Here is a 25,775-nt window from a genome sequence, read left to right as displayed (position 1 = left end):
ATGATCTCACCTATAAGTGGAACGTAATGAGAAAAACAAACAAATGAGCAAAACAGAACCAGAGTCATGGAAACAAGGAACAGACTGACACTGACCAGAGGGGAGGGAGGAAGGGGAGAAGGAGAGAAAGAAGAGGAACGTTCTAGTCAAGGAACGTGTATAAATGACCTGTGAACAGGGACAACAGAGTGGGGATTGACTGTGGGAGTGGGGGGTGGGGGTGGGGAAGTGGAAAGCAATGCGGGAAAAATTGGAACAACTGTACTAGAACAACAATAAAATAAAATAATAAATATATTATTTATTTTTTAAGGAATACCCCATGTCTTATAACACATATGTCCATCCACAAACCTCTAACCTCCTTGTCTCTGTTCTTCCAATTCTTTCCCATCTAGGCCCTTGGGTAGGCCATTGGGCACTTCCCAGGAATGAATGAATGAATGGAAAAAGATCAATTGATTCCCACTTCTCCTTCCCCACAAAATAGATGACAAGGTGCACCACTCACAGCCCCACTGTCTTCGAGAGGCACCCCTGGGTTTGGCTAGAATGCAACTGCCATTCATTTTCACCTTGTACTCAAATACCAAATTGACCCTTCCATAAACCAATCTCAGCCTGTTTCTTCTCCTCCATATTGTTTTTGATTTAGTATTTTACCTGGGGTGGGGTGGTGCACATTTAGAGGTTTCCACTTGGCATTCCCCACTGTCATAGTTCTTACCCTAAGACCTTGGCTACTTCAACATTAATAGATTAGAAAAATGAGGAAGAGCCAGCAAAAAAGACTGAGAAGGAGCATTTCAAGGAGAAAAGAATGATCATCTGTAATCTCCCAGCAATATTTATTGAAGAGGCTATTTTTACTCCATTTTATGCTCCTGCTCCCTTTGTCAAATCGTCGTCGGCAGCCGTCCGTCTTGAGAGACGATGGTGTAGCTTCTTAAGAGTCTATCTGCACCGCCGAGAATGGTTGTGCAGTCCGACTCGGGAGTGACACGGTATCTGTCTCCTCCCGTGTTGAATCGACATCTTGCGATGACGCTGAAGCTACAGAGCCTGGGCAGGGTGATATGGAGGGTCTGCTGTTGCCCATGCAGCAGACCCCCCCTCTCTTCGCAGCTGAAGGGTCCAAGGGAAAGACGGAGTCAATACAGCTTGGCTTCAGGTGCGCCGCAGGAGTTGCCGGTGTTGACTACAATGTCAAACCGCCTTAGGGACTCCGGCTCCGGATTTTCTGTCGGGGTTTACTCCCTTAGCCTTTCCCCTGAAGAGGTATGCCGCAAGGCAGCGGAGGTTTTTGAAATCAGAGTTTTCCTTCTCTGATGTGCCCTGACTGGAAGATCGAACCAGCGACACTTAGCTCGTGGGCCGACGCTCAATCCACTGAGCCAAACCAGCCAGGGGACTGACAGCTATCAATGTTAGAAAAAGACGCAGATGTGACTCCAATGCTTGTAAATATTCCCTTAACCAGAAACTAACTGATAATTTTTTCCAGTATAGTGACATAAATCACAAGTATACAAAGGCTATGGCTTAACCAAAGTGAGTTTTTCCAGAGCCTGACAAAAACCAGTGTCATCATACAGTAGGATTAGGGAAAGCTCTGCCGAGATTCACTGTATCTACTGCAGTCATGTGTGGTCACCTCACTTCAAATAAGATTATATTCCCTTTGCCAGTTAAGCCAGGAACACATTCTTTTGTCAAATATTAATTGACCATAGAGACCTGAGTTTATTTCTGGGTTCTCTATTCTGTTCCATTGATCTATGTGTCTGTTTTTATGCCAGTACCAGACTGTTTTGATTACAGTGACCTTGTAGTATAGTTTGATATCAGGTACGGTGACCCCTTCTACTTTGTTCTTCTTTCTCAAGATTGCTGAGGCTATTTGGGGTTGTTTATGGGTCCATATAACTTTTTGAAATATATGTCCTATATCTATAAAATATGTCATTGGTATTTTAATAGGGATGGCATTGAATCTATAGATTGCTTTGGGTAGTACGGACATTTTAATGATGTTAATTCTTCCAATCCATGAACATGGTACATGCTTCCATGTATTTGTGTCTTCCTTAATTTCTTCTTACAGTGTTTTGTAGTTGTGTGAGTACAGTTCTTTTACCTCCTTGATTAAGTTTATTGCTAGATACTTTATTTTTCTTGTTGCTGTACTAAATGGAATTTTTTTCCTAGTTTGTTTCTGATATTGCAGTGTTGGTGTACAGAAATGCCTTTGATTTCTGAATATTGACTTTGTATCCCGCTATTTTGCCAAATTCACTTATTAGGTTGAGTAGTTTTTTGGTGGAGCCTGTAGGGTTTTCTGTGTACACTATCATGTCATCTGCAAACAATGATAATTTTACTTCCTCCTTTCCAATTTGGAAAAATAAAATGAAACTAGACCACCAACTTACACCATACACCAAAACAAACTCAAGACGGATAAAAGGCTTAAATGTAAGCTGTGACACCTTAAAAGTCCTAGAGGAAAACATAGGCAGTAAAATTTCAGATATCCCACGCAACAGTATTTTCACTGATATATCTCCTAGGGCAAGGGATGTAAAGGGAAGAATAAACAAATGAGACTACATCAAATTGTAAAGCTTCTGTACAGCTCAAGAAAACACCAGCAAAATAAAAAGGGAGCCCTGGCTGGTGTGGCTCAGTGGATTGAGTGCTGACCTGTGAACCAAAGGGTCGCCAGTTTGATTCCCAGCTAGGGCACATGCTTGGGTTGTGGGACAGGTCCCCAGTTGGGGACACGTGTGAGGCAACCACACATTAATGTTTCTCTTCCTCTCTTTCTCTCTCCCTTCTCCTATAAATAAATAAATAAATAAATAAATAAATAAATAAATAAAATCTTTTGAAAAATGAAAAGGGAACCAACCCTATGGGAAAACATATTTGCCAATGATACCCAGACAACGGTTTGGTCTCCAAAATATATAAAGAACTCATATGACTCAACAACAGGAAGACAAAAAAATCCAATTAAACAATGGGCAAAGGACCTGAACAAACACTTCTCCAAGGAGGACATACAGAGGGTCCATAGACATATGAAAGGATGCTTAACATCACTAGCCATCAGAGATATGCAAATTAAAACCACAATGAGATACCACCTCACACAGGTCAGAATGGCCATCATTAACAAACTAATAAAAAACAAGTGCTGGTGAGGATGTGGAGAAAAGGGAACCCTAGTGCACTGTTGGTGGGAATGCAGACTGGTGCAGCCACTATGGAAAACAGTATGGAATTACCTCAAAAAACTAAAAATGGAACTGCCTTTTGATCCAGCAATTCCACTGCTAGGATTATACCCTAAGAATCCTGAAACTCCAATTTAGAAGAACCTGTGCACCCCTATGTTCATAGCAGTGTTATTTACAAGATCCGAGTGTTGCAAACAGCCTAAGAGCCCATCAGTAAATGAACGGATCAAAAACTGTGGTACATTCAAAGGACTAGTATATATGACCCTGGACATGGACAACGGGGTGGAGATTGACTGTGGGAGAAGGGGTGGGTAGAATGGAGCGGGGAGCAATGGGGGGAAAAGTGGGACAAATGCAATAGAAAAACAATAAATAAATTTTAAGAAATTGTAGTACATTTACACAATGGAATACTACGCAGCAGAAAGGAGGAAGGAATTCCTACCCTGAACTGGAGAATATTATGCTAAGTGAAATAAGCCAGGCGGTGAAAAACAAGTACCATATGGACAAGTACCATATGATCTCACTATAAGTGGAACCTAATGAACAAAACAAACAAATGAGCAAAATAGAACCAGAGATATGGAAATAAGGAACAGGCTGACGGTGACCAGAAGCAGGGGAGGGGAGTAACGGGGGTAGGGGGAGAAGGGGAAGGGTTTAGTCAAGAAACTAGTATAAAGGACCCATGGACATGGACAACAGGGTGAGGACTGACTGTGGTAGAAGGGGGTGGATGAAGCAGAGGAGAGCAATGGAGGGAAAATTGGGACAACTCTAATAGAACGAAAGTAAAATTTTTAAAAAGGAAAAACAGTGATTGTCTGTGAGATGCATAACCTCAGGCTAATCATGAGAAACATTGTACAAACCCAAACTGAGAGACAGTTTATAAAACAGTAGCCCTGTCTTCAAAAAAGCCATGGTCATGAAAGGCTGAGGAACTTTCCCAAATTAAGGATGACTAAGAGATGTGCAAACTCAACACAGTGCGTGATCCTGGGTTGGATCCTAGTCTAAAAAAAAGAAAATGCATAGCTATGAAAGACATCACTGGGACAGTTGATGAAATTTGAATATGAACTGAGGATCAGATCACAGTATTGTATGAATACTAAATTTTCTCTTTTGAGAATGTTTTTGTTCTTAGAAAACATACAGTAGCATTTATGAGTTAAGGAGCATGGTGTCTTCAGATTATGCTCAAATGATTAAAAATTTAGATTTTATCATTTTTTAAAAAGTGCTGCAATGAAATTGCTATCCATGTCTTTTGGTGTACATAGATGGCTATGTGTGTCTGTTGAGTGGCAGTGGAATGGTTGGGCCCTTTGGTAGAGACTAACAGGGTTCGCACTCCCACCTGCTGGGCATGGAGGTTACAGTACCCTGCTCCATGGTTTGCGTCTTCACTCTCTTAATGCATTTCCCACCAATATTTTGTTTGGAATTTTCAAATTCGCTAAAAAGATAAAAGAATTTTATAGAACCCCTATTTGGCACATCTCCTAGATTCTGCAGTTAACATTTTGCTATGTTTGCTTTATCACATATCTATCAAAAAAAAAAAATCCATCTAGCCACCTTTTTTTTTTTTGCATTCAAAATTGCAGACATCAGAACACTTCAACCCCAAAAGCTTCAGCATGTATATCATTGGCTAGAGTTCAGTATTTCTTTATGGTTCTTTCTTCTTTTTATGAGGTACAATTTACATATACTAACTGCACTGGATGAGTTTTAACAGATACATACACCCGTGTAACTCAAACCCCTGTCATGATATATTTTACCAGCATCCAAGAAGTTTCTCTGATGCCTCTTCCTATCCCATCAGAGGCAACTAAATGCTTTATATTTTTTAATGTAGTTTTGCTTGTTCTAAAACCTCATAAATTGTATCATATGGTATGCATTCTTCTACATAAAGCTTCTTTCCCTCAACATAATGCTTTTGAGTTTCATCCATGTTCTGCATATATCAACAGTTTGATCCTTTTATTGCTGAGAAGTTTTGCATTATATGGGTGTACTACAAGTGATTTATGCATTCTCTGGCAGATGAACACCTGGGTAGTTTCCACTTTTTGGCCATTATAAATAAAGTTGGTATGAACATTCATATACAAACCTTTTTGTGGACATCTGTTCTCTTTTCTCTTGGGTGAATACCTAGAAGCAGGAGTGCTGGGACATAAGGTAAATAAATGTATGTTTAACTTTAAGAAATTCCCAAACTGTTTTCCACAGTGGTTGCATCATTTAACATTCCCACCAGTAGTGTATGAGCGTTCCAACACTTGGCATCCTGTGTCTTTTTCATCTGAGCCTTCCTAGTGGGTGTGTAGTGGCATCCTGTATTTCTCTGATTCCAGTGATGTTGAGCACTTTTTCATGTGCTTATTAGCTATATATATGTCACCTCTGGTGAAGAGTCTGTTCAAATTTTTTGTCTAACTTTTCATCATTTGTCATCTTGTTATTGAGTTTGTAAGAGTCCTTTTTATGTTCTGCACACAAGTCTTTTGTCAGATGGAAATATTGTAAATTTTACTCTCCCACTGTGTCATATCTTTTTAGCTTAAGTGTCTTTTGCTAAAAAGTTTTTCATTTTGCTGAAGTCAGTTGTTTGCTTTTATGATTATTACTCTTTGCGTCTACTAAACCTTTGCCTAAATCAAGGAAGTTTTTCAGTGAACAGGTGTTCTTAATTTTAAAGTATTTATCTTTTTAGTTTTCATTTTACAGTTAAGATCTTTTATGTTGTTTATAAGATAATTCTGCCTACTCCAAGGTTATGAAAATATGCTGTTTTATTCTCAAAGCTTCTGATAAGAAGCTTTGGTTGTTTTACCTTTCATATTTGGAGCTGCAGTCCCTCTAGAATTGGGTTTTGTGTATAAAATGAGGTGGGAATTGCCCTGACCAGTATGGCTCAGTTGGTTGGGCATCATCCACAGAAGTAAAGGGTCATGAGTTCTATTCCTGGTCAGGGAACATGCCTGGGTTACATGTTTGGTCCCTGTTTGGGGTGTGTACGGGATGCAGTCAATCGATGTTTCTCTCTCCCATTGATGTTTCTCCCCCTCTCTTTCTCCCTCCTTCTCTCTAAAAATAAATAAATAAAATCTTTTTAAAATAAAATAAAACTATGTGGGAATCAACATTATTTTTCCCATATGCTTTTCTCATTGACCCAGCACCATTTATTACAAAGACCATGCTTTCTCCAAACCAGCTGACTGTGTACGTGTGGGTCTGTTTCTGAAGTTTTTATTCTGTCACACTGGTCTTTTATCTGTTCTCCAGCCAATACCACAGTGCTTTGGATTACTTCAGATTTGTAATAAAGAGGTATTGCTATTTGGTAGTAGATGTTGTCCATCATTATTCTCATCAAGTTTTGGGGAAGAGGCCACAGTGGAAATGTCATCTTGAGTTAATGGCAGTAGTTGTTATCTCATCTACAGGTAGCCGCTTGGTTTTAGTGGCTACTATTGTTATCGTGGGCCAGGGACTGGTAACAAGTGCCTAATTTTCCAGTCCAAATAGAACTGATTTGTAGCCTAAGAAGTGGACTGTGAGAGACTGATGCAAACCTGAACCACCTTTCCTGCTCTGTGACCCAGAGCATCAGGAAGTAAAGAAGGAATAGAGCAACTGTGTCTGATGCTCACCAGTGTGCTCTTGCAACTGGAGAAGTGCTCATTGTTGGAATGACCAGTGCTCACATCTCCGCTTTACTGGTGCCTTCCTACTTCCCTTATCCCCTCTGCCTCCTCCCATTAGGAATTAAACCCACCCTGGGTCTTTGCTGTAGAGTATGTGCACATGTGTGTATGCCCCATATGGGTACATAGTTCTTATCAGAAGTTCTTGAGGCCCAATGTGCATTAGAAATAAAAAATTTTGTGATTGTATTATATTTTAGGTAATTCTCCCAACAGGGTCCAGGGCAGTACCCTATAAATCGAACAGATTAATATTTCTGCAGCAAACTATAAACATATCTGTTAAATTGGATAAATAAAGCTTATAAACAGCTTCACATAAGTTCAAATGAGATTGGATGCCAAACTTATAACTGCTGGTTTTCAGAGCCTTGGGGTGTTAGAATTGCAGTTACGGAATGACGGTGAGCTTTTGCTGTTTGTTTCATACACTGTTCTGTTGTTTTGACCTGACAGGCCATGTCGCACCAGTTGAATGCCGTGACTGAGGACATGTATACCAATGGGTCTGCTGCCCCAGGTAGCCCTGCCCAGGCTAAGGGCCAGGAAGTGCGGAAGGTGCGACTCATACAGTTCGAGAAGGTCACAGAGGAGCCTATGGTAATCCCTTGTCATATGTTCACCCACTGCTTACTGTCAACTGCTTAAGTCACTGGGCCACTGAAGTAAACTCTGAAGGCTGAGTTAGAGCAGTGGCCAGCTCTCATATTGTCTATCTCCATCTCAAGCTTCTCCTCAAAAAAGGCTTCATGCCCATTCTAGTTGAGGACTACTCCACGTATAGATGGAAAATATTTCTCCTGAGAAAGTACCTTAAATTCTCTTCAAGATAACCTCATAAAGGGCTTAAAGTAAAGCATACTGGCTCTGGGGTATGGCTCAGTTGGTTGGAGAATCATCCCTTAAACTGAAATGTTGAAGGCTCAGTTCCCCATCAGGGGATATACCTGGGTTGCAGATTCAATACCCAGTCAAGGTGCATATAAGAGGAACTAATCAATGTTTCTCTCTCACACTGATGTTTCTCTCAGTCTCTCTTCACCTCTCTCTAAAATCAATAAGGACATCCTTGGGTGAGGAAAATTAATTAATTAATTAATTGATTGATAAAGCAAGAAAGCATAATGTACCATTGTCTTTATTTCAGGGAATCACTCTGAAGCTGAATGAAAAGCAGTCCTGTACGGTAGCAAGAATCCTTCATGGTGGCATGATTCATAGACAAGGTACTCTGTGCAGTTCCTAAATTGTGTTCATCCACTGCAGTGGTGAGGGACATGAAGCTTCTGTTCTTCAGAACTGGGAGCATTTTTGTATGTGTGCCAAGAGATTTTTTGTGGCTTACTAACTGGCTCTTTAGAATAATTGTGTGATAAGATCTTCATATGAATTGCCAGGTGCCATCGTCTCTCCCTCTGAGCATTTCTTATACACCTATTTATATAGACAAGTATTTTTCTAGTTAGTTAATATTTGAGAAATTGGTTTATACAGCCAATTGAATTAGAATTTGAGTACGGAGTAGTGAAGAGAACAGACCATCTGTACCTGTGGAGCTAGCAGTTAGATTGAGAAGATAGACATTAAACATAACCTCCTACCCCATTAGTTCCTACCCTTTTATGTTTAGTTTTGTATCTAGGGTGGTGCAAATTTTGGTAAGCACTCTTCACATAGAATCTACACACTGATTAAGTTTACATTAAGTAGCATTTGGGGGTTTTAACTAAACAACAAAGAAGTATCGAACTTGCTGGTGAATGAGAGGTACTGTGCTCTCTACTTTGCATTGCTATCCTTTTTAGCACATACAGGTGTGTCATAGCCTCCTGGGATCTATAGATACTTTAGTGACAGGGAACTTTGAGGATGAGGTGCTTTTATTCTGCTGTTGGAGTACTGAGGTCAGGGAGGAAGAGATAGTCTTAAGCTGTGAAGTACTTGCCTCTATACATCCCCCAACGGAATCAAGACATTCATGGTTGAATTGTGTAAAATCCTAAGTATTTTACACACTCTATTGTATAAAAAGCTCTAGATCATGGTTTCTTTTCTGTGGTACTTTTAGTTATATTGACAGCTTTTATTTGAACATCTATTCCTTTAAAAAATTTTTCAATTCCAGTTTACATTGAGTGGTATCTTGTGTTGGTTTCAGGTGTACAGCTTAGTGGTAAGACAATCATATACTGTACAAAGTTGAACAATTATCCTTTTGTGTACTGACTTTTCATTTTGTGGTAGGCTCCCTTCACGTCGGGGATGAGATCCTAGAAATCAATGGCACAAATGTGACTAACCACTCAGTAGATCAGCTGCAGAAAGCGATGGTGGGTACTTGCTATGTCATTGTCTTTGTGAAGTGTGAATCCACAGTGGTGTCAGTGTACCTCATTTTTCTGTCAAAGTCTTTGCATCTCATTGAGGAGACTATTACCATTGCTAATCTTTATTCTGTGCAAGAAATGTGAGTTCTCTGCTTTCATTTACTAAACTTCTAAAACAAGGCAAATAATGCAGAGCATCTATCTAGCAAGAACATTGGACTGTGTGTGAGAAGACCTTGGTCTCTAATGGCAGCTCTGAATCCCTGCTCTACTTTGTTGTAGCCCTGTGATTTTGAGCCAGTAATTAACTTCTCAAAATCATCTGTAAAATGAAGATAGTAATTCCTATTCTTATGTCACAGATTTGTTATGAAGAGCAAATGGGATATTATAATGAAAAGTGGAGTGTGCTGTTTATATTAAATTGATATTTGTTTAGCACCTACTAAGTGGCAAGCATGTGCTTGGTGTTTGTGCTGGCCATCCTGTTTGCCCCTCCAGATTCTTCACCATATTCCACCTCTACACACAACAGAGATCATTCCTATAACCAAAGCGTCAAGAAACCCATGGGGAAATTGGCCACTGCTAGCAGGAGCCACACCTCAGGCACTCAGGAATGAGATACTAGGGTACCAGCCAGAGAATGAACCAGAGAACAGTCCTCGGCAGCCGTCCGTCTCGAGAGACGATGGTGTAGCTTCTTAAGAGTCTATCTGCACCGCCGAGAATGGTTGTGCAGTCCGACTCGGGAGTGACACGGTATCTGTCTCCTCCCGTGTTGAATCGACATCTTGCGATGACGCTGGAGTGTCCTCTCCAGTGAAGCTGAAGCTACAGAGCCTGGGCAGGGTGATATGGAGGGTCTGCTGTTGCCCATGCAGCAGACCCCCCCTCTCTTCGCAGCTGAAGGGTCCAAGGGAAAGACGGAGTCAATACAGCTTGGCTTCAGGTGCGCCGCAGGAGTTGCCGGTGTTGACTACAACGTCAAACTGCCTTAGGGACTCCGGCTCCGGATTTTCTGTCTGGGTTTACTCCCTTAGCCTTTCCCCTGAAGAGGTATGCCACAAGGCAGCGGAGGTTTTTTGGAGTCAGAGTTTTCCTTCTCTGATGTGCCCTGACTGGAAGATCGAACCAGCGACACTTAGCTCGCAGGCCGACGCTCAATCCACTGAGCCAAACCAGCCAGGGTGACCAGAGAACAGTAATTCAGGAAAAAGTGTCATTTGAACCAAAATGTGCTTTTTCACTTGACACAGAGATGAAGAAACTATACCTTGGAGAGTTTTGAAACTTGTCAACAGTCACATGGGTTTTTCAGGATAGACCTGGGATTTGCTTTAGTCAAAACTCCTTGTTTAGACTTCTGCTTCTGATGAAGATGAAGAACAGGGACCATATTTACCCTGCCTCTTGAAATGACCCAAATCCTAAATGCCCATGCCCCTAATGACAGAGCTTCAAAATAATTGAAAGCCCTGGCTGCTGTGGCTCAATGGATTGAGCGTCGGCCTGTGAGCCAAGTGTCGCTGGTTCGATTCCCAGTCAGGGCACATGACTAGGTGGCACGTCAGGACCCCAGTTGGGGGCACGAGTGAGAGGCAACCACACAGTGATGTTTCTCTTCCTCTCTTTCTCCTTTCCCCTCTCTCTAAAAATAAAATAAATAAACAAACAAATTATTTTTTAAAAATTGGCAAATTAAAAAATATATACTTGAAGCCAAAACTGATAGAACTGAAAGAAGAAAAATATAAATCCATGATTATAATCTAAGATTTCAATATATTTTTCTTAATATAATCAACAGAACAAGTAGCCAGAAAATTAGTGAGGATACAGAAAAGGCAAACATCACTATAAACCAACTTGACCTAACAGACATGTACAAAACACTCAACCCAGCAAGAGCAGAACACACATTCTTCTCAAGTATACATAGAACGTTCTCCAAGACAGGTCATAAAACAAGCCTCAACAGATTTAAAGGATTCAAATCATGCAAAGTGTGTTGTCTACCCACAAAGAAATTAAATTAGAAATCAAAAACAGGAGCTATCTGGAAATCCCTAAATATTGGAAATTAAACAACACACTTCTAAAATAACCGACAGGCCACATAAGAAAATATCTTGAAGTGAATAAAAACGAAAACAGTATATCAGAGTTTGTGGATTGCTACTTAAGCAGTGCCAAGGTGGAAGTTTAGAGCACAAAATGCCTATATTAGAAAACAAGAAAGGCCTCAGCTTCTGCCTTAAGAAACTAGGAAAAAAGGGGACATTAAGAAAATAAAGGTTAGGGAATAGAGGGAGCATACCTTAACATAATTAAGGCTATATATGAGAAGCCTGAAGCCGACATCATACTCAATGGCCAAAAACTGAAAGCATTCCCCCTGAAATCAGGAACAAGACAAGGCTGTCCACTCTCTCCACTCCTATTCAACATAGTGTTAGAAGTCCTAGCCACAGCAATCAGACAAGACAAAGAAATAAAAGGCATCCAAATTGGGAAAGAAGAAGTAAAACTATCATTATATGCAGATGACATGATAGTATACATAGAAAACCCTATAAACTCCACTAAAAGACTACTCGATATAATAAGTGACTTTGGCAAAATAGCAGGATACAAAATAAATATACAGAAACCTAAGGCATTTCTGTACACCAACAATAAAATATCAGAGACAGAGACAAAAAAGAAAATACCATTTACTATAACAACAAGAAAAATAAAGTACCTAGGAATAAACTTAACCAAAGAGATAAAAGACCTGTACTCTGAAAATTATGCAATATTGAAGAAAGAAATTAAGGAAGATACAAATAAATGGAAGCAAATACCATGTTCTTGGATGGGAAGAATCAACATCATCAAAATCGCCATACTACCCAAAGCAATTTACAGATTCAATGCAATCCCTATTAAAATACCAATGACATATTTCACAGACGTAGAACAAATACTCCAAAAATTCATATAGAACCAAAAAAAGACCCCGAATAGCCAAAGCAATCTTGAGACAGAAAAACACAGCAGGAGGAATCACAATACCAGACATCAAACAATACCTCAAAGCCACTGTGATCAAAACAGTCTGGTACTGGCATAAGAACAGACATATAGATCAATGGAACAGAATAGAGAGTCCAGAAATTAATCCAGGACTATACGGTCAACTAATATTTGATAAAGGAGGAAGGAACATAAAATGGAGTGAGAAGAGCCTCTTTAACAAATGGTGCTGGGAGAACTGGACAGGGACATGCAAAAAAATGAAACTAGACAACCAACTTACACCACATGTGAGAATCAACTCAAGATAGATCAAAGACTTAAATGTAAGCCATGACACCATAAAAGTCGTAGAGGAAAACATAGGCAGGAAAATCTCAGATATCCCACATAACAATATTTTCATGGATACATCTCCTAAGGCAAGAGAAATAAAGGAAAAAATAAACAAATGGGACTACATCAAACTAAAGAGCTTCTGCTCAGCAAAAGAAAACATCAGCAAGATGAAAAGGAAACCAACCGTATGGGAAAACATATTTACCAATGATATCTCAGACAGGGGACTGATCTCCAAAATATATAAAGAGCTTATATGACTCAACATCAAGAAAACAAACAACCCAATTAAAAAATGGGCAAAGGACCTGAACAAACATTTCTCCGAAGAGGACATACAGAAGGTCCATAGACACATGAAAAAATGCTCGACATCATTAGCCATCAGGGAGATGCAAATAAAAATCACAACGAGATACCATTTTACACCAGTCAGAATGGCCATCAACAAATCAACAAACAACAAGTGCTGGCGAGGATGAGGAGAAAAGGGAACCCTAGTGCACTATTGGTGGGAATGCAGACTGGTGCAGGCACTATGGAAAACAGTATGGAATTACCTCAAAAAACTAAAAATGGAACTGCCTTTTGAACCAGTGATTCCACTGCTAGGATTATACCCGAAAAATCCTAAAACCCTAATTCAAAAGAACTTATGCACCCCTATGTTCATAGTAGCACTGTTTACAATAGCTAAGTGATGGAAACAGCTGAAGTGCCCACTTGTAGATGAGTGGATCAAAAAATGGTGGTACATTTACACAATGGAATACTATGCAGCCGAGAGAAAGAAGGAACTCTTGCCATTTGCGACAACATGGATGGAACTAGAGAGAATTATGCTTAGTGAAATAAGCCAGGCAAAGAAAGAAAAATACCATATGATATCACCTAATACAGGAAAGTAAAGAACAACATAAACAAACGAACTAAATAGGACAAGGAGCAGAATAACAGTCAATAGGGGGGAAGGGGAGGGAGAGAAGTGGGGTAAGTAAGGGAAGGGTTTAGTCAAGGAATGTGTATAAATGACTCATGGACATGGACAACGGGGAGGGATATGATTGTGGGAGAAGGGGTGGGCTGGGTGGAGGGGAGCAATGGGGGAAAAATGGGACAACGGTAATTGAAAAATCAAAAAATAAAATTTAAAAATAAATAAATAAATAAGAAAATAAAGGATAAAAACCATATGATTATCTCAATACATGCATAAAAAACATTTGACAAATACAACATCCTTTTATGATAAAAACTTGCAACACAGTAGGTATGGAAGGAACATATCTCAACGTAATAAAGGCCACATATGATAAACCCACAGCTAATATTATATTCAATGTCAAAAAGCTGGAAGCCTTTCCTCTAAGATCAGGAACAAGAGAGTGGAATTGCTATTGTTTGGAAAAGTAATTTGAGCATAACTATTCAAGTGTTCTTATCCTTCAATTCTGCGTTTCCATGATAGGATTCTATTCTAAAGAAATCAAAATACAAATATAAGGACATATGTTCAAGGATGTCTATTACAGCAGATTATAGTGAAAAAGAACTGGCACCAGTCACAATGCCCAATAATGCGGGAAATGGCTGAATAAAGTGTGATACATCCATAGCGTGGAATGCTGCATAGCCATTAAAAAGAATGAATGAGATCTTCATGCGTGGACCTGGAAGCATATCCACCAAGTAAAAGCAAGTTATAGAGTAATATACATAGTATAGTTCCATTTTTGTTTTTTAAAAAAAGCAAAAATACATACATATGAATATGTATGTGTGTGTGTGTATTTGTAAATGTTTTTATTGGTGTGAAGAAAGTTGTGAATATATGCGTGCCAAGATTTATTTTAGGTACATATGGGGACCTTTTGTGGTCGAGTGTGGGGAGGAGGGGAAAGCATTAGTTTTTTCTTCATTATTCTTTGTACATCTCCATGTTGTTGAGGTGATTTATGGGGCACGTGACACTTGTATTGAAGGAGAAATTGTGCTAATACAAAGTTTCAGTGTACAGTAAAAATAGCTGTTGGGAAAAAAAACACATGGGACTTTGAGAGGGGGAAAATGAGTTTATGAAACTCCAAGTCATCCAAGATTAGTCTTCCTTAAAATGTTATTTCCCCTTTCATTTTTAATAGAAAGAAACCAAAGGAATGATCTCATTAAAAGTTATTCCCAACCAGCAAAATCGTCTTCCTGCACTACAGGTAGGTAGCACCATTTTTTCTGTTGTGATAATGGCAGAATTCAGGACCAGTGATGAGATTTGATTGAAGTGATATGATTCAAACTTTAAAGTTCTATATATCTTACAAATGTAGCTGCTGGTGCTCTCTGAACTAAACTAACATCCGTTACAAACAGGCAGACCTTCTTTCTGACCACCAGCAGGACTGGTACTTTGCTGCCTATTCATCATGAATATGAAAGGAAAGGGTAATCTCCTCATTCTACAACTCCAAGAGGGAAAGTGGGCAAAGAGAATGAAGAGATCATTCATAGGAGGAAAAGTACCAGAGGCATTAAGCATATCCAGTCTTACCATCAAAGAGAGAAATAGTTTGGACAGGACCTTGGCAGCCGAATGTGGAAGGAGTTTAAAAGAAAAAAAAAAGCAACCCTGAAGTCTCTATTGCAAATTACTGTAATAGCAGGTTCAGGGTCTTGAATAGATATATTAGTGTTCATATTTTCAATTTTTTTATTATCACCTTTGGTAAATTGTGTTTTTCAAGTGATTTGTCAAATGTATTGTTGTGAAATTATTCATAACATCTGAAAACCTTTTAAACATCTCTTGGATCTCTACTGATCTCTCCTGGGAAACTGTATCTTCTCTATTTTATTAATTGGCCTTGCTAGGGATTTCTTAATTTCATGATTCTTAAGAGCCAGTTTTGCCTTTGTTGGTCCTCTCAAGTCTATTTTCTGTTTCATTTGTTTCTGTTCTTTATTATTTTTCTTCTTTCTTTGGGTTGGATCTGCACCCCTAATCATCCTACCTGAGGTAACTGGTATTAAGTTCTGAAGTAGTTTATTCCAGTCTTTTTTTTTTTCCTATGTATAAATAAGTACTTTTTAAAAATGTCAAGTGTACTAGGTATTGTTTTTCTTGAATGATATTCTCATTCACTGTTGTATCAGGGGCATTTTGCAAGGGCATTATTTTTCTACAAACTGATTTTTATAAGTGCTTGGTTATATACTCAGTAGATGACCATAAATTAACTAAATTCCCCATTCTTGGAAAACTAGGTTGTTTGCAATAGTTCATTCTTATAAATAATTCTGTGCTAAGCATACTTATCCATACATTGTAACATACAGCTTTTGCATAGAATTGGATTGTGGGATCAATAACCCAGAAAGGCATTTTATACCTTCTTGTGGGAGGGGTCAGGTCTGACCTCTCCACAAACACAATGGTAACCAGTTCCAGTCACTCAGCTCCCCCTCCATTCTTGCCTCTGTTATTCATTCAGTCCTGACCCTACTTATTGTATGTACTGATGCTGGTGTTTCTCTTGAAGCTGCCACTGCACTTCCTTCTTTTTCAGATGTTCATGAGAGCACAGTTTGACTATGATCCAAAAAAAGATAATCTGATTCCTTGCAAAGAAGCAGGACTGAAGTTTGTTACTGGGGACATTATCCAGATCATCAACAAAGATGACAGTAACTGGTGGCAAGGGCGGGTGGAAGGCTCCTCCAAGGAGTCAGCAGGATTGATTCCTTCTCCTGAGCTGCAGGAATGGTGAGCTACTTTTATGCAGGTGGAATTTGCAGATGGAGTGGACCCATGCCTACTACAAATAATGGTTTAGTTTCAAAAGTCTGTCATGTCGTGTGTAGGTTCTATTTCTCAACCAGGCCAACCTCCCACTTCCCTGGAATAATGGGTAGGGGCAGGGGTAACAATCAGTTGATAAGCTTAACTGGCAGGCCTTTACAGGAAAAGGAGCCAAAATAGCTCTCCATTTGTTTGTGGGCCTCTGTTTCCTCAAATGTTTTCTCTGTGGTTAAAAAGGAAGTGGCAGCGCTGGGACTGGAGTCCTCCCTGATCTCCTGCCTCCCAGGCTAGTGCCTTTCTGAGAAGATTTTTCTGAGTCCTGCTGAAAACAGTCAAATTTTAAATATGTGTTCTTAATGCAAATTCCCAGTATATGGCAAATGAGGTGAGAATCAACATTTATCCCATATACTTATCTGGTTAACCCAGGACTACTTATTACAAAGATCATGCTTTCCCCACTGTGCAGTGTCACCTTTATCACAAATCAGCTCAGAGATGGGTGCCAGGCCTAAGGCCCTCTGCCAGCTGCCATCCAGATTAATGCAGGGATAGCTGCCCAGGGCTTCTCAGGGCTTACCCACCTCTCTCGCCTCTCTGGAGAGTTCTCATGTGGGTGTTCAAATACCTGGCAATGGAAATGTGTTCAGGAGGAAGTGAACTCCCACCACATTCTCCCATTAACACAGCCTGACCATTCCAGCTGGGCTCTTGCCACCTCTCTTTGCAGACCCCTCAGTTCTAGGCAGCTCAAATCCAGTTGTGATACATACTGAGAATACTGTGAACACATTGGTTCAAATGATTCTTTCCTCACTTCCTCCATACTGCTCTAAACCCTGCTCACCACAAACCCAGAGCCTTCTACACACAAGAGAGGCTGGGAGAAGGGGAGGGGAATGGAGGGTAGATGGATAGAGAGAGAGAGAAAAATACGGGGAGGTTGAGGGGCTGCTGGCTCAGATGCAGAGAGTGAGTGAGAGACTTAGAGCAAGGATATGAGAACTTGAAGATGAGAAAGGGGAGATTATGAGACAGAGACATGGGGAGTAAGGGGAGGGGAGAGAGACACACACAGACGGACACTAAAAGAGAGAGGCTGAGAGACCGGGGTGGGTCTCAGAGAGACACACAGATAGTGAGGGACTGAGAGGTAGAAGATGACAGTGAAGCGGGGAAGTGTTAGACACACACAGAGAATGAGTGGCTGGCAGAGGGTATGAGAGAGAAGGAGTGGGGTCAAGAACAATGTGAAGTTTTTTGGCAAGTGCAAAGGGAAGGAGGCCGATGTGTTTAGTTTGGAGGTTTTTTGTGGAAGGGAAAGACAATCACTGAGCTCTGTCAACACACAGGCGAATGACCCTGGGGCTTTCACACTTGAGAGTTCACTGACATCCTTGGTCATCTTTTCCTACTAGGAGGGTGGCAAGTGTGGCTCAGTCTGCTCCAAGTGAAGCCCCGAGCTGCAGTCCCTTCGGGAAGAAGAAGAAGTACAAAGACAAGTACCTGGCCAAGCACAGCTCAAGTAAGCTTTCTTGAGCTTCCTGGGCCTCTTCTCTGCAGGCTCCTGGCAAGTGGAGATGATGTGCTCAGTGGAACATACATTATGCAGAAAGCATGCCATTTCTTCTGGTTTTCTTTTATTACATTCATCTTCCCAAGCTCGCTGCAATCAGTGAGACAATGCCAGTACCTATAAAGGAAGGCTAGTAGTCTGTTCTCAGCAACTCATTATCCTCACCCCTCAGGTAACCAACTGAAAAGCCTTTCCATACCTTTCTCAGTGTGTCATTACCATCAACATGACCAGCTGGAAGGTCTGAACAACCCCAGAGAACAGCATGTTTTCCTGAGAACTAATTCTGGCTTTGTTTTTCACCTACCATGGTTGGAAATATAATATACTAAAATTATAAATGAGTTCTCAAGCAGACTGTAGATAACAAATGAATGATATACCACTTGTCAAATGCCTCCATCCTGCTCTAGATACAGACAGGAGCAGCAGAGAATCACAGAAACTGAAAACATCTGGCGTGATTTCTCCTTGGCTCTGGAAATGAACATTGCTTGGTTTTCTTTGTCTCTAGTTTTTGACCAATTGGACGTTGTTTCCTACGAGGAAGTTGTTCGGCTCCCTGCATTCAAAAGGAAGACCCTGGTGCTGATCGGTATCTTCTCATCAGCCCCCATGTTGCTTCGCGAGTTAGAGTACATTTCTGTCCTTTTGTTCCTGCCTGTGGTATATAACCCATCTTCCAAAAAAAGACTAGACAGTGAGGAAAAAAAAGGGGGGGAAAGGAAGTAAGGTCTCTGGGGTTCTACATATAGAACAGATATAAAGAATTGTCTGAGTTCTCACCTCATCTGGGTTCACCTTACAAGTCAAACTAAACCTTACAAGTTTTTCAGCAGCTCATTCTTTTCGGTTGCGTTTGGTGCTGACCAGTCCTAAACTGGGTTTTGCTTTGTTCATCTGGCTGGCTGTAGGGGTGTTCCAGTCCTACACATTTTGTAAAGTACACAGGTTAGAGTGCTTTGTTAGCAATGTAAGTGGCCCTGAAAAGTATTTTGAGTTCTTCAGTCATGCACATGAGCCCTGTCCTCAAAATTAAATGAGTCCTTGCTCCAAACCCAGGTATGTGGGCCTTGGCTCACATCCCTGTCTTTAGAATTAAATATAAGTTGGTTAGAAGATCTGTATTAGGATTCTGCTGAAATTCCCAGTAAAAATACCAGCTTAAATTCAGCACTATTCATTTTGGAGAGCTCAGTAAAGCAAATAGCCTTAGAAAATGGAAAGCCCCATGTGTTAGGTGGATCCTCTGTGGAAATAACAGCTATGTTCTGAGTCCTGACTTTCAGCCTTTAGAAAGAGTCTCCCTTCCTAACTAGAACACAGGGCCCAAAGCCCCAAATCCCCCTGTGGTTAAAGGAAGGCTTGCACCTGACCCCAGCCCAGATGCTGTGCCAACTCACTTTCACCTGTAGGCGATTTCAGGCTTTGAGAGATGAAAACCCGTATCCTATTCCTACTCTTATCTCCTACTTTCTCGTTGGGGAAAGAAATGGAAGCCTTAATTAAAATCATAGCAACCTGGTTTCTTTCTTCTCTCCCTCTGCAGGAGCCAGCGGAGTGGGTCGCAGCCACATTAAGAATGCCCTACTCAACCAAGACCCAGAGAAGTTTGAGTACCCTGCCCCGTGTAAGTAGCTCTGGGGGCCTCAGAGGGCAAGTGAGAGCACCATTCTCTATCCGAGATACATTTATTTTAAATGTTTGATTATTAAAAACAGAACACAATTTTGAAAAATTTAGAGAAGATACAAATTTGTACCCATAATCGCTCCAACTAACAATGTAACTGTGTTTTCTTATTCTCTTCTATGCTGCTCACATACATAACAGAAGTGGTAGTAAACAATTTTATCCTGCTTTTAAAAATTAAGTAATATGTTATTTAAACTTATATTACTTTTTCTCTTTAGTTTACGTTATAAACATTTTCCTGTGTGCCTTAATCACTTTGAGAACTTTCTTCTAGTCCATTGAGTGGCTGGCAACTCTGTAATTTCCTTAGCTACCCCACTTCTGTTTGATGTCTAGACTCTATTTTTCATGAAATGTCTCCTAAATCAAAGCAGTGCTCAGGTGAGGCACAGTCTCTCAGCAATCCTCAATATGGGGAGAATCCGGCCAGTGGTCAGGTGAGGAGTTAGATACTATCCATTCCCATTAGTGAATCTGCATAGTATGGTTGTGTCTATTCCCAGGGAGAGATTCTGCTTATCAAAGCAGAAAACCAGATTCTGAACCTTATATTAGTATTTTTTTATTCCTTCTCCATTTTGCCTTTAGGGACATTGTCACATCCTGGGGGCAGAAAGCAAACGGCCCTGGGTTGAGGACTGAGTGGGGAAGTCTAGAAGTAGAAATAACCAATACAGGCTTGTAATTTAATAACTTTGAGAAGGGAGTTAGAGAAAGAGGGTGATGGGTCAAAATAACTTCAGATCAAAGAAGAGATGTTGTTTTATAAGCTGGAAGGGAGATGATGATGAAGATGGAAAGCAGGAGAGGTCCAGTGGAGAGGGCTGGGGAGGATTGTGTTTTAAGCTACAATATCTGGAGCATATTTACTTAGAGGACAATTTATATGAGTAATGGTAGATGTTGTTATTTAAGAACATTCTAACACTTAACAGTATGAGTTTAAATAAAACCAAAGTATTCTTCTTTCCAAGTTATGAAAACTTTAAATATACTTCCAAGAAATCCTGACCATAGCCCATAAATCTGTTTTAAAAATATTTCCAGTGGTCATTTCTTATGGCAGAGGTGCCACACACACCCTAGGCTCGGTTGGAAGTTGCTCTGTCCAGCAGAAGCTTCGTGACCACGGCGGAACAAACTTCTACCCAGGACACTTTATTATGTCTGGGAGAAAGAAGGTGACTGTCTCTCTAGTGGAGACCAGCAGCCAAACCTTCATTCCTCATGTCTTTTATTGAGGAGGATACATATGAGAGATACAAGGTTAAAATTCATATATTGTCTACTCATGTCTTTTATTGAGGAGGATACATATGAGAGATACAAGGTTAAAATTCATAAATTGTCTACTGTATTCAGGCATTTGACGGTAACAGATAACATACACTAATTCGGGAATCACACTGACTGATTAGAGTCAAGGTCTATAAAACATTCAGACCAGGTGCAGGGTTCCATATACTCCCTGCTAAAGATAGCTTATACTACATTGCTGATAAGGAAAGCAGAGCAAGTTTTAAAGCACAATGAGCTTAATAAGCACTCTTTGATCTAATTCCCATGACAACCCTCTGAGTGGTTGTCAGTCATGTTCCGCACACAGCCGTATGTTGAGACTTAGAGACAAGCACGGCCAGGACGCTGGCGGCTCGTCATGCTCAGGCCGGGTCTACAATTCCTTAAACCACGAGGAGTGGTTGCCCACAATTTCTCCATTTTTGATCTTCAGTATTCCTGGGGTTGGTGGTTTGAGAGATGCAACTTAATGTTAGGGGAAATGATGACAGGGATTTTTTATGTTGGGCTTTGCCTCTTGAAGGTTAAATATGTTCTGGGTGGATGGGGGATTTCCTGATCTGTATCATCTCCTATTGTTAGCCCTTAAGGATTCCATGGGTGAAAAGCCTCTATTAAGCTCTCTGCACCAAAGGCAGTAGGGTTTCAGCAGACGCTGTGGTCCATGGCAAGGACCCTGAGTTTGTCAGGGGTTTGGGTTCTTGTGCACAGATACAACACGGCTTCCCAAGAAGAATGAAGAAGATGGGAAGGAGTACCACTTCATCTCCACGGAAGAGATGACAAGGAGCATCTCTGCCAACGAGTTCTTGGAGTTTGGTAGCTACCAGGGCAACATGTTTGGCACCAAATTTGAAACAGTGCACCAGATTCATAAGCAGGACAAGATTGCCATCCTTGACATCGAGCCCCAGGTGGGTAGGCATAGAAAGGCAGGGGTGGATCAGGAGGGGGTGCTGAAGAGCAAGGCTCATGGGAATCTTTGGGAAGTTCAGATTTGCTTCATATACTTTCAGTGGGGTCAAATGGAAGGAAGGTAGTACTGGAAACGATGGAAATACTGCTGGGCTTGGTGAAGCCCAGAGATGCTTACTAGCAGGAATGCATCATGCCAGCTAACTTTTAAAAAAATCTTTTCTTCCTTTCCCTTTCTCTTTTCTAGACTCTAAAAATTGTCCGGACAGCAGAACTTTCACCTTTCATTGTGTTTATCGCACCTACTGACCAGGGCACTCAGGTGGGAAGGAGGGGCCTGTGCAGGGTGGGTATGGGTTCACTCTCTAGACCTGTCCAGACTGGGACATCAGTCCAGATCATTGCTCTGAGTACTGGCTGGAGCTCCTCTTCAGTTTGTGATGAAATCTCCAATTAGTTTACTGATTACTGCTGTCCTTCCTGCAAGGCCAAGAAGCCAAAAGACATATGTACATTTGATTCACTCAGCAGACGGTTATTAAACCACTATCTAGGCCATTGATCATGCTAGGTAATGGGGACACAGTCATTGTTCCAGAAGTGCTCAGGGTCCAGTGACAGAGTTGGACAATTAGGTAAATCTTGACACTCTGGTGTGGGCTCAAGTGGGATGAGCAGGGGGAACTGTGAAGGAAATGGAACCCACCCTGTGGTGTGGGGTGGATGTGGGGTAGATGTGGGGAGCATGGGAGAAAAGGGAGGCCAGGAATATAGTGAAAAATCTCCCCTGCTCCCTACTCTGCACTTCCTACCTGCTCCACACCCACCATACACACACTTTGTTGCACCCTGCTTTTTCACTGAGTACAATGATCTTTCTGAATCAGTGTGTAGAGAGCTTCTTCAGTCTTACTATCTGCATGATCTCCCATTGCATGTATGTAGCATAATTATTTTGTATCACTATTCCCTCATAGCTATTTGGGTTGTTTTCAAACTTCGACTATTATAAATAATATGGCAACCAATGGCCCTGTACATATGGCATTTCACATGTGTGCAAATATATCTGTAGGAAAAATTCCAGACAGGATTGCTGGGTCCAAGTCTGCATGCTTTGGGAATTGGGAATTCAGACAGAGATTATTACCTGAAAGAGTGCTTGCTTCCCTGTGCCAGGATCATGTTTTCAAAACTTTCATTTTTGGCCAGTCTAATAGAGGGGAAAATGAATCTCACTGTACTTTTATCATTTTTTAAAGATTTTATTTATTTACTTTTAGAGAGAGGGGAAGGGAGAGAGAAAGAGAAAGAGGGAGAGAAACATCAATTGGCCACCTCTCACACGCCCCCAATCAGGGACACGGCCCACAACCCAGGGAACTGAACCCGCGACCTTTCAGTTTGTAAGCCGGCACTCAACCCATTGAGCCACACCAGCCAGGGCTGTACTTTTAGTTTGTACTATGGGCAGCTGGGTATTTTGTCAGACTCGTAAGGGCCATTTGTATTGCCTTTTATGTTAACACCTGGTCATGTCCTTAGCTTATTGTTCTGCTGGGTTATTGGCTTTTTTCTTGTTGATTTCTAGGAACTTTGTATTAGGGTAATTAGCCGTTTGTGACATCAATAGCATTTTTTTTTTTTTTTTTTTTAGTTTGGTGTGTCTTTTGGTATTTGTTACAGAAACAATTTTAATTTTATAGAGTTAAATTATCAGTCTTTTCATGGCCACTTGTTTTTGGGTTCTAGAGAGGCCTGGGGTTGTAAGTCACACTTAACCTTGTCCTGGGATTGCAGCTCTGGTGGTTGCTGAAATGGCTCTCGATATTCAAAGACAAGAACTGGGAAATGGCTATTGATCTTCCAGAAGATTCTGATTAGTTTGAAGGTTCATTTGAGATCCTCTGAGAATTGTTCTTAATTGATTGTCTCTCTGTGCCCTTCTCTGTTAACATTCTAAAGCAAGGTCTTCTGGGTTTGTCTCTTAAGCAGGTGACTGGGAGCCAGGCAATGGTCATAACAGTCAACAGCCACTTAAAAGCTGTCACTAGCCACTTGGGCTGGGCATGCTGCAGCCTGCTTCATCACTGGCTCTTGCTCTTCTTTGCAGACGGAATCCCTGCAGCAGCTGCAGAAGGACTCAGAGGCCATCCGCAGCCAGTATGCTCACTACTTTGACCTCTCACTGGTCAATAATGGTGTTGATGAAACACTAAAGAAATTACAAGAAGCCTTTGACCGGGCATGCAGTTCTCCACAGTGGGTGCCTGTCTCCTGGGTTTACTAAGCTTGCAGAATGGGGGGAACTACTGTATGCCCACTCCAGTATTTGGAACTCCATTCCCCTTGCTTTAAGACAAACAGGGTCCCCCGCCAGCTAATTTGTGTCAGCTTCCAGCTCTATGCAACTATCTTAATTAGGCCAGTGGGTATCAGTCTTGTTCAAGGTCCTGAAGGGCAGGGCTCTGGTTTTCCTGGTACCTGTGGCCCCATTGATCATATTTCAAAAAGATCTCTGGAAATTGGGGTCCAGAAGCACTATCCAATGCAAATGCTAATCAAAGATGATGCATACAGGGAGGAAAAGCAGTGTACTGTGTCCCGCTTAAGCCTGCGCTCCTTCACCTTTAATCACACTGGGTGTTTCATTTGTCTTTACTTTGAAGAAAACTTTTTTACTGCAAATTTCTAAAATGCCAAAATGAAACAGCTGTGCAACAGAATGATGTCTGCTCTAGGAAACCCCTGTAAAGCAATAAAAATGTTAACTGTGTTAAAATGCCAATGACCTTATAACTCTATGGGGTTTCCACCCACACAAGCCTCTGGAAAGGGAAACGTCACCCCCTTTATTTAAGTTCATGGAGGATGGCATAGACACAAGATGCCTCCCTCAAGCCTTTAACAATCATAAGGGTCTGTGGTGGTGTGTCCATGTGCTGGGTAGGGCACCATTTGGTGTATTTACACATATGTGTACATGTACACGTGCAATGTGTAAAGCATATTTTTAGAGTAAAGGTGTAAGATTGTCCACTTTTTGCTCCATGGGGAAATAGCATTTTTGCTTCCACTTGCACTGGCCTTATGACATGCCTAACCAAATCTCGCCATTTTCCCTAAGTCAATCCTTGCAGCATTTTTATTCACAAGTAATGCTTTTCAAAACCCACAGCTGGCTGCCGAAATTAAAACTCAAGAAAATGAGCCACTGCTAGGATTACAAAAAAAAAAGCCAACCCCCTGTCTCAAGCCTGTCGTCCACCTAGGATTCTTATCCGGTAACCTAGCACACAGCAGGCGTTTATTGTAGCTTCCTGCAAGTAGAGGCTTACATTCTGGTCACATTTGGGGGCGGAGGCAGGACAAGCCTCTGGGCCTAGTGGTGGATCCTGGGCACTGGAATACACATACCAGCAAGGGCCTCTCCTCCCTGCATCTGGAGAACTACCCCCCACCAGGCTGCTCACATTTGCTTGGGTTTTGGTACCAGACTGAAAGCAATCCTAGACCTCACCAAGGCCCTTCAGATTCAACATCCATCCATCACCACCCCCAGGTTTTTGCCACTCACTGGGCCATCAGCACAAAACTTCAGTGGGCTTCCATCACCAAGTTTGAGCCCCATGTACCTATATTCACTGGTTCTGTCAAGATCTGGCTCTTTCATGCTTCCTCAGGCTTTTTCTAGGTATACCCCCCACCACACACACACACTGACACCTTCTGCCAGACCCATTACATAATAGTTACACCTTTCTCCTGTTCCTTTGGAGATTACTGAATTTGTGGTGATTCCTATTATCTAATTTAGTCTTCATTTCAGGT

At 41.1% G+C, this 25,775-nt stretch overlaps 1 protein-coding gene across 3 annotated transcripts in view; it reads left to right on the top strand.

Moving 5' to 3' along the window:
• Window positions 1-24,732, top strand: part of MPP1 (MAGUK p55 scaffold protein 1) — a 36,137-nt gene extending 11,405 nt beyond the window's left edge. Inside the window, exons 2-12 of one of the 3 annotated variants that reach the window (XM_090264493.1) lie at window positions 7,436-7,579; window positions 8,127-8,205; window positions 9,224-9,309; window positions 14,808-14,876; window positions 16,227-16,423; window positions 17,878-17,984; window positions 18,550-18,630; window positions 19,585-19,665; window positions 21,741-21,943; window positions 22,192-22,266; window positions 24,058-24,732. In XM_090264493.1, the coding sequence (XP_090120619.1) occupies window positions 7,436-7,579; window positions 8,127-8,205; window positions 9,224-9,309; window positions 14,808-14,876; window positions 16,227-16,423; window positions 17,878-17,984; window positions 18,550-18,630; window positions 19,585-19,665; window positions 21,741-21,943; window positions 22,192-22,266; window positions 24,058-24,234 (1,299 nt within the window). In that variant the 3' untranslated portion in view covers window positions 24,235-24,732. The remainder of the gene's footprint in view (window positions 1-7,435; window positions 7,580-8,126; window positions 8,206-9,223; window positions 9,310-14,807; window positions 14,877-16,226; window positions 16,424-17,877; window positions 17,985-18,549; window positions 18,631-19,584; window positions 19,666-21,740; window positions 21,944-22,191; window positions 22,267-24,057) is intronic. The other 2 variants (XM_090264494.1, XM_090264495.1) reach the window with 2 other exon arrangements.
• The last annotated feature ends 1,043 nt before the right edge of the window (window positions 24,733-25,775 follow it).

This window comes from Furipterus horrens, unplaced genomic scaffold (genome assembly GCF_987537825.1).
Source record: "Furipterus horrens unplaced genomic scaffold, mFurHor1.1.pri manual_scaffold_17, whole genome shotgun sequence".
NCBI lineage: Eukaryota > Metazoa > Chordata > Mammalia > Chiroptera > Furipteridae > Furipterus > Furipterus horrens.
Note: the sequence above shows the minus strand (reverse complement) of the source record. Positions and strands in the feature narration are given on the sequence as shown.